The 14,316-nt window shown below is 47.6% G+C and overlaps 1 protein-coding gene across 1 annotated transcript; it reads right to left on the reverse strand.

The window, feature by feature from the left end:
- Positions 1–5,482: 5,482 nt before the first annotated feature.
- On the reverse strand, positions 5,483–9,336 carry LOC138265650 (thymosin beta-15A-like). The gene is made up of 3 exons (XM_069213560.1): positions 9,183–9,336; positions 6,504–6,608; positions 5,483–5,855 (listed from the first exon to the last, which is right to left on the reverse strand). The coding sequence occupies exons 2-3, from the start codon at positions 6,601–6,603 to the stop codon at positions 5,818–5,820; spliced, it is 138 nt and encodes a 45-aa protein (XP_069069661.1). The 5' UTR covers positions 6,604–6,608; positions 9,183–9,336; the 3' UTR covers positions 5,483–5,817.
- Positions 9,337–14,316: the final 4,980 nt, after the last annotated feature.

The raw sequence follows: 14,316 nt of genomic DNA on the forward strand, positions 1-14,316 counted from the left end.
TCTGGTCACTCCCATGGCCAGTGTTGTGGGGCTATCAGATTTGGAGTTGCTCCTGCTTTGACATACTGCTCCCTGGAGGAAGGGCAAAGGGACAGGCACTTCAAAAGGAAGCTGACCTGGAAAGGGACAATAAGAAGGGGACCTTGAGGCTACCAAAATTGTCAAGCAGCAAGATAGGCTGTGGGAGAAGGTGAAACTCTACAAGACTTTTGCCTGTGACCAGGAAAGGAGGCTTAGGACGGCCATCCTCCTAGGGAGGTGAGGGGACATCACCCACAGTCATCCAAGACCACACACCCCTAGAGCCAGGAACACCAGTGTCTACCCGTTTGCCAAGACCAATGAGCTTTGTGAGATAAAGGAGAAGTGGTGGGAGTAAGGTCCAGTGGGGTATCATCCAAGTGAAAGGGGGGTGGGGTGTATAGGAGGAAGTCAAGGAGCACAACCTGGTGATGCATCTTTGTGAAGAGTACACATTGGTGACCTGTGCAGGCACAAGCTCTGACTGAGGTTCGGATACAGGAATGGCCAACAAAATTCCCTGCCCTCAGGGAAGATCAAAAGAAACGTACTCTTGCATAAGAGGAGCACAGAGGACGTCCAGTTGCAGCCCCTGCAGTCCATTGTGTGATACTAACCTGAAGCAGCTGCTGCACCAGAGGACACTCTTGGAGACTCCAGTCAGACAATCCCCGCTGGTGCAGGAAAGACAAAGCTAAAAGATGCAGGAAGGCTCCTGGGGAACTTATCTACCAGATAGTGCATCAGCGCTAGAACACTTGACTTTTCCAACAGTCTGAGTCCTGAGAGTAAGACTCAAAATGAGGCCTAACCTGAAAGTCACCTACAGTTAACAGGGAATAGCCACTACCACTAGTGAGAGGAAAGCAGGACTACAGTTAAATACTAGAGCTCTGAACTCATAAAAACTTTTATCATAAAAGAAAGTATTTGACTGAACAATTTATTGAGCATATCTCCAGTTGTGAGCATGTGTTCACCAGTGTCCGTACTCTCCCACCCGAGAAGCCTTGGAGTGCCTGACCTGTACTACCACTGATAGTCAAGGACAGAAGGCGTACTTAGCCCAGCTGCTCAGGATCCACAGAAAATCAGGTCCTGGGACATCAGGAGTAAAAGGCCTCAACCACCACAGTTTGACCCAGTAGCTCTTACTTGCCCCATGACCTTCTGAATGGGGTTCTGACAACAAGCAGTAGGGGCACCCAACATTTAGGGGCATTGGCCATTTCAAATTTACACCAGTATTACAGTAAGTCCAGTTTCTATACAGAAAGTCGGGACAGACATCACAGGGTTTGAATTAGACCTCAGCACCATGCCCATAGATCAGATGAAGGATTTACATATAGGTGGCCAGTTCCCTGAAATAAGGGCAGAGTGGGCTTTGCTAATTTCATTAGAGGCTAGTCAGAAACACGTGGTAAAATGGATGAGGCTTTGACTGTGGGGAAGAAACCATGTTAGGAACCCAGGAACTGAGTGATATGGATTCAGCCTTTATAAACCCCATGAGACAGATCTATTCTAGACAGAGTGCTGCACCCTTCCTCCCCCCTAATCCCCTTCCCCCTGCTCCTTATTTAAGGCACAGGCCTTAAATGAGGTGCCTAATGCAGTTGCCTCAATGGGACACATGCCATTGGATAGACAGCTGTCATTGGAAACATGCCGGTGGTAGACAAGGTGGTCTACAAGTAAATGAAGGAGACTAATTAGATGTTTTGGACTAAGCAACTTCAGAAATTCCAGGACTGCAAGAGTGGCTGGTGTTCTGTTAACAGATTAATGGAATATTGCATTATTTGGGTGAGAGGATTGACTGCCTTTTAACCAGCTCATGGTGAAGAAAAAAAAAAAAAAAAAAAAAAACTTGACTGCTCTCTCAATTAGGCAATACCGGATTTGACAGTTTGCAGTGTTAGCTGTCAAGTGGTTAGCTAACCAGGTTTACAAGGAGCTAGAACTGCACAGTTCTAAGTCAAAAGGAAGAGAGGAAAAACTACAGGTTGATTCTTAACCAGAAGGTACAGGCCAGGGTAATTACCATGGGACTTGAACGCCCAAGGGGAATGGAATATCCAGGAAGGGCCATCATGAGAATGGAGAACAGGGATATTCTTCCATGTCCAAGATTATCAGATGAAAGGCCCTGACCCAGCAACATGTGATAGGAAGCATGTTACACTTGGGTGAAGGGACCTGAAAGTTCCCAGTTGCGCTCAACTTAGTAGCTACGGAGATCTGGGAAAAGGACCCAAAAGCTGTGAATCATATTCATCCTAACACAATGGAGTTTATGCAAGTAGTTAGTACTATAATTACAATGGTTAAGCAGAGACCGCATTCATGTAGAACCTGTCCATTTAGCAGATGAGTGGTAAGACAGGAGAACAAGGGTACAGTCAGTACCCCTGCCAGTAGTAGGTGTTCCATTTGAGCAAATGGCAATAGTTATCCCACTTAACCCTGCCTCCCAGTGAGAAACAAGAATATCTTGGTTGATCATGCCACCAAGTACCTTGAAGCTGAACACTGGATGAAAGACTGCATGGGCGGTAGCAGGAGCTGCTGGGGGGGATGGTGGGGGGGGGGGGGGGGTTCCAGGGTCAGATTTCTGAGAAGAGTAGTCTGACGAGGGAATTAATTTTATATCCTCTTTCACAAGGTATGCAGGAGCAAGCTGGTATGACATCACTTCTGCACAACATTCCATTCATACCAATGATTTGGCAGAGTTGTTTAAAAAAAAATAAAAAAAAAAAATGAAGAGCACGATGAAGTGTGCCAGAGAACCTCAGGAGGATTTGGGGCCTCCTGCCATTTCCCTGGTTTTCCTACCAAGAGATTCAGTTGGAGGCAGGGTTCTATCACTGACCTTCTGTACGAACACCTGCTGAAGGGTCCACTCACCTAGTGGAAAGAATGGCAAGGAACCTCAGTCTTCACAGTATTTGGCCCAAGCAGTTTATGCTTGACAATTTTGCTGCCTGTCCTTCCCTCCCCCCCCCAACCTATTTCATAGGAGTTCTTATCCACATAAGATTTGAGCCTTCGCCCCGGTTACTTCCCACCCTCCCACCTTGTTATGCTTAACACACTGGTTTACTATGGTTGAATCATAAATCCCTTATCCGGCAGCAAGTCAACTACCTTGTGCTCCTCTGTTGTATGCAAGGTAATCCATTAATGGATTCCTGACCTGTAAACCAATAAAATGAGTTCACTTAACATTAATATTTTTATTTAGAAGTATGTGCTCTACATTTTATCTCCCCCCCCCCCCTTTAGTCCTGATGAGAACCTTTAACCAGGTTCTAAAACAGTTGCCTCAGAGGTAAGAATATCTATGCAATCTAATCTTGGCATAGTGTCTTGACTAGGTGTAAAATGACTCTCAAAAGCAAAGAGGCAGCCTACTCCTGAAGACAACAGAATATGCATAGTTGGCCTATGGGATTCCCTTCTGACAGTACAAAAATAGTGCTGGACAGGACTGGGGGAGCCATTTGTAAAAGTCTACGGGACAACACGATGCCACAACAATTCTTGTGGCATCCAACCTGAAACTTAAGTTTCACTGCTTCTGCCTTAGTAGACTTGTCTGGTGTTAAGAGGGTATAGCATCAGCTTGAAACTGGATTTTAGGGAAGGGCCACTGATTTCCCTGTAACATCCTCCCTCAGGGCCCAAGTTTGGCCAGGCTGAAGACTTAATATATTAGCAATATCCCAACAACATTTGGGCCGGTTTGCAGTAAGGCAACTAGAATTGCTGAAAGTTAAAGGCCCTGGCAACTTCCACCTCATTGTTTAGGGCACCCAATTCACAACACTTTCTGCACTAGTAGAAAAGGTCAGATGAGTACTAGCACTGCTCTGACTGAATGATCAGGACAGGAACTGCGCCCCCCACACCTTTGTCCCCTGGACAAAAGGTACATCCAGGGGGTCAGTCAGCTGGCTTGTGTTACTGCAAAGGTAGGCTGCAAGAGGCCATTTTCCTTGAAGGGCACAGCTGACCAGTGACAACCTAACCCTGCTGTAGTCTTCCACCTCTGAGTATTTAAGTGAGGTTCTTCATGCACTCCTTTGGTTGATTGGAACTAATAGCTAGAGTACAATCTTACCTGCGACTAACTTAGTTGGTGTATCTAAACATTCCATTGCAGTCACACTGAAATTCCACACATGCCTGAAGTTGCAACCAGTTTAGTTCCTGGTCTATCTTAAGACTTGTTGGTGCAGATCATAACTTATGTTGTTGGATCAGAGGGTTATTGATTGTCACAAAGATAATTTTGTTAATTGCAAATCAAAAATTACAATTCTGATATAGTACAGCAGGCCATTAGAGAGCTACATGCAACCTGTATGTTAAGTCAAACAGTCTCCCGCTCCCTTTATCTTGGTGTTGCTAAAAAGGGTTGGGAGAAATCCATTAGTAAAGCAACCTCCCCACAACTACTGTTGGGCATTTTAAATCTAGAGTTTGTGCTTCTGCGGGCAAAACCCTGGAAATATTGCCTTGGCTGATGAGATCCCCACACTTGAGATTTTTTTCCTTACGTAAAATTTGCTATAGACTGATTTACAAATGCATAGTTAATGTCCTATGTATAATGTAGAGTGCCAACACAAGCAGTAGCACTTAAATCCAAGGGCCTCATTTAGAATGTCTTTACGCCACTGCTGCATCTTTTTTGGCACAACAGTGGCCCAAGCATGGCTGTACATTGCTCCACGTTTACAAACTGGCACTGGGCCCAATACATCAGTTTGTAAAGCATTGCATCGCATACCTGCACCAGGTATAATGTATACAGTGTTGGTGAACATGGCATGCAGAAAAATTCACATTTCACTGCATCACAATTTACTGCTTGCTTGGAGAAGGTTTAAAAAAAAAAAAAAAAAAAAAAAAAACTGGATTTGGGGCTTCTCAAATGGGACCCTCTGTGCATTGAGGAAGTAGCAATGCCCGAGTTTAGTGCCAAAGATCCATCAGAATGTGCCCTGAAGCTCAGGCTTGTAAATACAGTGCATCCATAAGGTAACACAGGAAGTCTAGCACAGAGCTGATGCGTCAAATTATTGTAGATGAGGCCTTAGGTACATGAAGGGCACTGTTGGTTGGTAGTAAAGTAATCTATGAAGACAGTTGTGATGCCATAAGAGATAGTTCTAACAGGCACCACCAGTACTAAAGCCAGCCTCTTCAAATGGGGAAAATAAAAAAAATTTAATTGTTTAGTCAAGTCAAACAGACTATGTAATCCAATTCTGGGGTCTTGAAATTAGAATGGTGAAAGTAATGCAGTTTGATCCAATAGCAAGAGGATCTACATTCAAGTAATCATGTGTGGGGTTTATTAAGTCACTCAAGCTTCTGGGATTATGTTTTTGCCCTCACTGTTAGAAGTCATTCCCCACACCTGAACAAACAAACCTTACAAAGCAGATCCAAAAAGTATATTTATTTCTTATAATACATTTCTGAACAGAGACAAAACTCCATGAACACACAACATAAGCAGATCCCTCTCATAGACCCCACATTTTAAAGCTGGCCATCCTTTTTTGGCTAAAGCCTCATCTTCCATAGAGGCTAGCTGCATGCAAGAGTGGCCAACAGCTGTGGTTAGGCTTACAATCAATGGGGTAAAAGGGTTCATCTTTGAAAGCAGCAGATGTGTGGGAATACGAACAAGCAGTGATTGGTTTGTGCTGCAAGTATATACATGATTTTAAACTAGTTGTTAATGTATTCACAGCAAAGGTGTGCTTCTTGCTAGTCCTAAGATTTCTTGCAGGCCTCCTTCTCCTGGTCAATTGCTGAAAAGACAGATAAAAACCATTTAGCAAGTTATGAAGTAGCCTCAATATAGCTCTGCTGAGGTAATAGCATGACCTAAGATGCAATAGCAAACCACTTGACTTTCTATAAAAAAAAAAAAAAAGAAAAGCTGTCATTAGCTAAAACAAGCCTCACTCAAATAATCAGGCAAGCACTTTTTTCCTACAGTACTAGTCTATTTTTAATCCCTTTGCACATTTTAAGCTTAATATAACATAAGCATTATCAGCTTTGTTTAGCCAGCGTGTGTATTACACATTGGCAATACAATTACAATTCTCCACAGATATTGGGGAGACAAAAGGCCTAGTGCAATGAAATTTAGAGCACATTTACCTCATCAGAAGCCTTGTCCAAGATTAAGTTATGACATTTTTATGCCATCTCCAGTATAGCTTTCAAGACTTTATAATTTGAGTCAACAGCAAAGTGTACAGTTCTCCAGGATTACGTTGCTGGCTCCCAAACCACAGGGCGAGGCCAAATAACTTATTTTGCGACGTGTCAGTGGCAGCTTTTTGCCTCTCATGGGATGTACTTGTTACATCACCAATTCTGCAGGAACCACACATTAGCATGCCAAGACTTTACAACAAAGACCACACTTAATCCATCTCATTACTTACTTTCCTTTGAAGGCAGAGTGTTCTTCTCATTCGTAGAGGTTTTCCTTAACTTCTGGTGGTCAAATTTCTCGACCTCAGACATGTCAGGCTTGTCAGACATTTTGGCTGGAAAAGAGAGTAGACGATTGACACCAAACCCAAGTGTAGTTGGTTACAGAAGAGAAAAATAAACCTATTGCAAGACAATAGTTACACTCGGCTCAGAAAAGCACACACCATAAACAAGTTATAACCTGGATAAGAAGTGCACATTTGACCGGCTGAAGCAATGAACACCCACTGAGCCCACTCTAGCAAGGTCTACTTTTCACACATTTCAAACCAAGTCATTTAAACTGATAAAATATTTATCGAGCCCTCGTTCCAAATGCTACTGCCTCCCAGTGTTGCTCCTACCTTTTCTGCAAGAGGCTTTTTTAGCAACCACCTCGACCGACACTTTCACCCTATAAAAGTCATTTCACCTGGATCTTCCCGTTTACGTCTTGGATGCTCACTCCTGTACCTACGATACTGAATGTTTCTTGTATCCCGACTACGGCTACTTTGCTGTGTTCCTCATGAGAAAGGAGGCATTTTAAAACGCTTTTAAATCATTTTCTTCCATTGCAAGCCATTTCTATAGATCGTTCTATTTGCTAAAGAAATCTCAGGTACAGATTGTCAAATATTTTTTTCAGTCTATGCAGTCTTGCACGTCAGAAAAACCAAGCAAGGCGCATTACACACTGATCCATCAGCAGACGTATAGACGGAGCAGTGAGGCAGTCTGCCAATGTGAGTAGCAGTTACTACAGTTAAGCGTGAAACACGTGTTCCCACAAGGAAACTACAGTGAACCACCATTGAGCCGTTTACCAAGGAAAACGGTTACAAACGCTAATGATCAAAGTTCTATAATTTAGGAGTCAATCCAGACAGGATGCGTGGCGCAAGAACACGAATCTCAGTGCAGGGCATACCCGGTACTGTGGGTGTGACGTTAGCTACCCAACACGTTACAACTAGCATGAAATAAAAGGAAAACATTCTGAGTTGAATATCAAGAATACCAAATAAGGCCATGCCTGAAGGATACAGAGCAGGCAGTTAAACTACACGATTGACAAAGATCGGTATATTTAGGAGTAATGCACAGGTAGAATAATGTTGTTCTAAATGAAATCTACTATTGTAGTTATTCGGTTGTTTTAAGGCGATACAAGTCCCAGTCTATGGTCAGCGCGCTCTACATCACATACTCAATGCATGCAAATTAGTGTACTGAAAATATCACTTAAAGCACTGAGATTTTAAGATGTAGGAGGCTGAGTTTGCCTCTTACGTAAAGAACGTGTCACCCCATGTACCACACGACCAACACAGGAGACTGCAACCCCGTTTACTTTCCAGTTCAGCACAACTGGAGAGCGCTTCGTAGGCAGTATGGCATTTTAGTCACGCCTTTGCCATTTTAAATCTCTCGACAGTTTATGGCTGCACTATTTTATTGCTTTCCTGATGTGTCGATACAAATTAGTTTCATGTTAAGTTGGTGCTGCGGTTGAACATCGATGTTTATCACAGCCTCATTTAACTGGAAATTCGATGTATCCATTTCGTATGTTCATAATATGAATACTGTTCACTGCAACAAGAACTAGTACCTTTAACGCTTCTAAGGCATCCGACCCAGACAAGCTTCCTCTGTGAGAGAACAAATGTACACATACCAAACGGAGCACAACATAGGCGATCTCGCTACGCCTTCAATGGTAGTAAAGGTGGCCAGCTTCCAGATTGACGTGTGTAATACAACTCCTATTGAAGTACCGCGCTTACGCTGTTTTGACAGGTCCCCTCATACCACATAGAAATTAAAACTACCTTTGTACTCATAAGATTTAACTTGTGCACCCGTCGGTGTGACGGAAGATGCACCCACTGTTCCCCGTTAATAACGAGTCTAACCAATGCGATCCGCGTACAGTTATACTAACTGCAGGCCGGTAGCCCTCCTCGCCGGCATGGAGAACAGGAAAAGGTTAGCGTGCATCTCCGCAGTCTGTGGCTCCCGAGCTCGGCAGCAGCAAGCATGTATTGCTCAAGACTCAGTGTGGCCGAGGCGCCATCAAAGAAAGCAAGGGCGTGTCCCGGCGCTGCAAGCCACAGCAACCACCTTCAGCAGACGGGGCGTGGTCCGCGCACAAACCTCTCTGCAGAAGAAAGGTGACGAGCACGAGGTTCCAAACACGTCTGAGAAGTCCCCAGTGCAGGAAGTAGGACTCGAAAACAGGGCGCAACATTTCATCTCTCATTCAAGAATGGACCCTAGATTATAGTATCCTACCTTTGTGGGCTTCGAGACAACTTGACCGTCGAGGTGCATAAACCTACAACCCCTATCGCGTCTGCAGAACACGTATATCCGACATTAGCAGCGAGTTAATTAACGACACCCCGTAGAGGAAACAAATTCAAACCACGAACTGGGAAACAAATATATACATATCCAACCACACTACTACCTCAGTCACAGCGCATAACCCGGAGAACCACACTAACAATGAGCGGCATACCCACTACGAAGACAGGGAGGAGCTATTTTTTGCGCACCCATGCAATGGGTCCTACAAAGGACTATGCTACTAATGCAATTAAACTAGCCCCACCCCAAAAAATAATTACTACGCCACGTACCTGATCTCGACACACGCTGCAGCAATACCAATAAACAGCTCACGCGATCCTAAAGACAGGTCTGCCCTACTCCGCCTACTAGCCCCTGTTTTATATTGCAGCAGAGCCCCGCGACTCTCTCATTCCCGTAGACCATTGGACCAGCCTCGGGCGTACCCACTCTGATAGGCTGCGGAGCGCAGGAGGCGGCACGGGCAGACGAGTGCTCCCTAATCTCGCCTTCTCCGGGTGGTAGTTAATTGTAATGTTTTCCCTTCGTTCTGCTGCAGCTCTGACCAGATGGTGCACTACATCTCCCATGCTGCAGTCGTGATCGAAAACCTGTCGACTTTTTCAGCAGGGAGGAAAAACGCCCCCGTGACATATACTGAAGGCGGACTCATTAATCACCGAAGATAGGTGATAGAAGCTGTGTAAGAAACCTAGCGTTGTCCCCACCCTTTCGTGAAATGAAAGCCACCAATATGTACACCACCTAGTGCTTGAATTAGAAAACATTCGCCCCGAGAACTTATAAATTAGGGAGTGAAGGTGTGGCATAGGGAAAGGGGTGTAGTCACGTGGGGTTGAGCTGGAAAAGTGAACTCGACAGAGCTTAAAATCTCTGCTGCAAGGAAATTGGCAACGAGGACAAATATTTAACAGGAAACGTGTTAAAGTTTGCTCGGTTGCTCACTGAGAGACTGCATTGGTTTAGATTCCTGGTCGGGAGAAAAGGCCCCTTTTTCTCATGGTTAGCTCCCTGCTTTTTCCCTGGTATGTGATGTAGCCTTGAAGTTGTTAGCACCCAGGGTCCCTGCTAACCAGGTTCCATGGGTCAGAGCTCTTTCCCTAAGCTGTTATGATGCATTGGCACAATTTGCAACACCTTTGGCTGCAACTATAAGTCGCTAGTAAATGGTACCTAAGTATGCCGGGCATGGGATACTAAAGGTAGCCAGCCCCGTCTGAGGGCAGCAGCACTGACTGTGCCACCCGCTAGGGCCATGCATCCCATGGTTCTAAAGCTCTTCCTTGTGTCCTACCATTGTAGGCTGAGTGCTCTGGTGCACACCTAATACCCAAACTCAACATGACACACTGGCCCTCATTATGAACATGGCGGTCCGTTCGGTAGAAACCGCCAACAGGAGCGGCCGGGACTGCCAAAAAATGAACCAAACGAAACACGCATCCCGCGCATCACCCACTGCCAGGAAAGGAGCCACGCTGACAACGGCAGAGTCCGCCCACGGTCCGTCGGAAAGGCCCAACCCGCCCATCAAATTATGAACCACCATTCCGCCGCCAGTTCCAGGGCGGGAACCACCGCCACACAAAGCCAGGCGGAAAAGAAACAAAAAGAAGGAAACACACACCGGAGGTCAACTAAACGTGCAGCGGCAGCCATGGACAGAGCTGCAGATCATGCCAGCCTTGCTCCTTGCGATATATCTACACGACCAAGACCGCCGACGAAGATGACAACGGTAAATACCGCAACCTACGACACAAGGGAGGAAAGGGCAAAGTTACATACCCACCCACTCCACCTACCCCGCAACACCCCCCAACCCTTCCCAGCAGCACAAGTCAGATACCAAGAGGGATGTACCCGACTGAAGGCCACTGCAACTTGGCCATAGTACATACAATAGCCCCATACCCATAAATAATGTAAACAAACACCAGGGTGGAACTGCGTGCAGCCCAAACACAGGCCACACCGAAACTTCATTCTGTAGCTCAGTGAGCGAAATGGTGCCAACAGGGCCAATGGCCAGTCGTTCCAAAGTCATTTGTCCTTGGCCACAACTGGCCACACCTGACTCCCACAAGTGCTGGGTACTCCACTGAACGGGGCACCATATGGGGATCCAGGCACCTCATGGAATGGGTGCGGGGGTGGGGATTTATGACGGGGTGGGACTTTGACTTGCGTGAGGAGGTTGGAGGGGGGTGGGCTTCTCCTTTGAAGGGGGTGGGAACTGTTTGGCTCTGGTGGAGCTGGATGGCTTAGGCTCCGAGCGGGCCTTCTTCTTCACCGTAGAAGGGGCACGGGAATGGGAAGGCTGGACGGTGGTGGGCTGCGATGTGGAAGGAGCTGAAAGGGCAAAGAGGTGGGCACGTTTCGGGACAAGACGGGGAGGGCCAGTGGGTTCAAACAGGTCTGCACAGGAGAGGAAACATTTTTTGGGAGCAATTGGGGTGGGCGTTGATGAGGGCGTGGGAGTGGAGGCAGAGGGAGTTGATGTATGGGGTGTAGGTGTGCGTGTAGTGGGTGCAGGTGACTGCTCAGTAAGGAGAAGACAGACAGCTAGTGTGGATGTATGTTGGGTGGGTGTCTGCAAGTCGGGTGAGTGTGCTGCATGTGTCAACTACAGTGGAGGTGGTGAGTGCAGGTGTGGTGTATGGGGTGCATGTATGGCTGTCTGCTATTGTGAGTGCAGGAAGAGGAGCAGTAACAGTGAGTGAAGGTGCAGTGCATGAGGGTGTGGATGTAGAGGGGACAGACAGGGAGGCGGAAGAGGCGGGCACACTGGGGGACGTGGACGTTGTTGTGTGTTCAGGTGTCTGTTGGCTGTGTGAATGCTTGTGGTGGGAGGTGTGGTGCTTGTGTTTGGAAGTGAGCTTCTTGTGTGTTGATTTGCCTGTAAGCAGGTTTGATTGTGTGCTTTGGACGGGTGAAGGGAGTGAGGTGCTGGAAGGGGTAGAGGAAGTTGGAGGGGAGACGGAATGGCCAGGGAAACTGGCTGCCGTCCAAGAGAAGGCCAGAGCCTGAAAAGATCTCTGTAGGGCAGACATGACACCGTGAATGCCATCCAGATAGGCATTGGTCTGCTGCACCTCAGAAGCCAGACCCTGGATGGCTTAGACAGTGGGTGTCTGCCCTACAGAGATGGTTCTCATGAGGTCAATAGCCTCCTCTGTGAGGGCAGCAGGGCTGACTGGGGCAGGGGAGGAGGTGTCTGGGGCGAAGGAGACGCCCTTCTTCTGGGGTTGGCGGGCACAGGCAACTCGGTGGGGAGCAGAAGGGAGGGTGCTGATGTTATGGGGGTGGCGGAAGATCTCACAGTCGTGGTTTGTCCACTAGTGTCCGCCACCGCCGGAGGACCCCCATCGGAGGAGGTCTCAGAGTCACTACCTCCTGTGGTAGTAGCCTCCCCCGTGGAAGTCCCCTCACCCTCCCACCCACTGGTCCCCTGGGAGTCCGTTGTCTCTGCCTCGGAGGATCAGTGGGCCGCTGCCTCCCCACTTGCCGGTGCCTCAGCTCCATCGCCTGATAATGATGCTGTACCAGACAAACACAAGAGAACAGGGATGGGGAGACAAAACAGGAGAGACACTTGTAAGTAGCTGAATGCTGATACAAAATGGCCAGACATCCACCTATCCAGCAGACACACCCAATAGGCAGCACCGTGCACTAGGCCCATGGCCATGGCCCTGACTACTGAGCAGTATACTGGCCTACACCCATATCCTGAAATTGTTTTGGAGCTGACGTAGGTGAAACCTGATAGGGACACCCCTACACCTTTTTGGGATCAGACAGTAGCTGAACACCAGTCAAAATCCCTGATCTAAGAACCATGAGCCCTTACACACACACTCATCCTTCCATGCTGAAGTATGGGCTGTGAGTACTCACCCCCTTGTAACTGCTGTGCAGCCTTCCAGTGCCCATCCAGGTCTTGGTACGTCACCGCCAGGATCCTTCGCATGGGGGTGGATCAGCGCCCGACGGGCACCCCTTCCACGTCGGGAGGACTTCCACAGGTGGGCCTCAGTGATCTTCCGCGCCCAGCGGCGCAGGTCCTCCCACCTCTTTCAAAAGTGGGTGCTCCGCCGGTTGTAGACCCCCAGTGTCTGTACCTCCTTGGCAATGGCATGCCAATGTGCCCTCTTCTGGTGGGCGCTGACCTAGTAGGGTGACACCGAAATTTAACACAGAGGTCAGGCACCTGCACGATGGCAACAGCTGGCAGATTGTCAGACATAGGACAGACAGTACTCCCAGACATGCAGGACAGTGGCATGCAGCATTCCATGCCCCAAGCCCTATCCTGGTTCACAGGAGCACACATCTGTGCAATCCACTCCATCCATCACACACACAGTGCCCCCAAAACCGGGACTCACCTGTACCTCTGGCCATCCGTAGAGTCTTCCGTACAGGGGCAGGACCCCTTTTACCAGTTTCTCCAGTTCTTCCTGGGTGAAGGCCGAGGCCGGGGCCCTTTCCCCTGCACCACGTGGAACATCCATAGCCAAAGGCAGGCCACAGCAGTACACAGAGTGGAGTACTTGTCCGCACAGGATCAGGGAGTCAAGTGATCAAACGATGACGAACGCACATACGTTCCGCGGCGGTATGCACCGTCACCGCTGGCGGCGATCATGATACGCCACGATTCCCCATTGGCATCCATGTTATCCAATGACGCAACACCGCCGTACTCTGTGACGTCAACGGCTAGCGGTATTAGGTCACTTCCACAACGAAGGGGTAAAACTACAGTGGGCAGACATTTTGCCATCTCCTACGCATCTTGAAATTCATATTACTCACAATGCTGGGCCTACTAGCCATAAGAAGCACCTAGGCCTCTATCCATTGAGTATATAATCACACATGATTTACTCCGTTCCCTACTAGTGATGTACATGTACATCTGTCAGGTTGCAGTTATTGTACAGACACTACTATGAAGAATGCAGTGCATGTATGTAGCAAAAATGCCAGTGTATGTGTGCACATCACTTCTTTTTCTTACCCCTCATAGGTACCGACCCTTGTGGCGTGGAAGGGCACTATCAGTGTACAGACCACTTGTGGATTTGGGGACCATGGTGGAGTGTCAGATTATAATCACCTACAGACTCACACGTGCAACTATTTAGGACCTATGCGCATTACTGGATCCTGCACTGACTCCCGGAAATTGTAATCAGTATGCCATTCCAACTGAGGTGCAGGTGCTCTCTGCACTCCATTTCCTGGCCACAGGCTATTTTCAAGTGACCGTGCGCATGGGTGCTGGTTTCTCACAGCCAATGTCCAGCCAGGTACTGACAAGATTTCTGAATGCATTTGTACAACATCTGCAATCCTATGTGCGATTCCCCAAAAGTGCTGACCTCCCTGCCATCA

This window comes from Pleurodeles waltl, chromosome 2_1 (assembly GCF_031143425.1).
Source record: "Pleurodeles waltl isolate 20211129_DDA chromosome 2_1, aPleWal1.hap1.20221129, whole genome shotgun sequence".
Classification (NCBI taxonomy): Eukaryota; Metazoa; Chordata; class Amphibia; order Caudata; family Salamandridae; genus Pleurodeles; species Pleurodeles waltl.

Excerpts from the sequence above, each read along its gene's own strand:
- LOC138265650 (XM_069213560.1), bottom strand. The coding sequence starts at position 6,603 with ATGTCTGACAAGCCTGACATGTCTGAGGTCGAGAAATTTGACCACCAG. Across the intron at positions 5,856-6,503 it reads CACTCTGCCTTCAAAGGAAA|CAATTGACCAGGAGAAGGAG; the intron begins GTAAGTAATGAG and ends CTGTCTTTTCAG.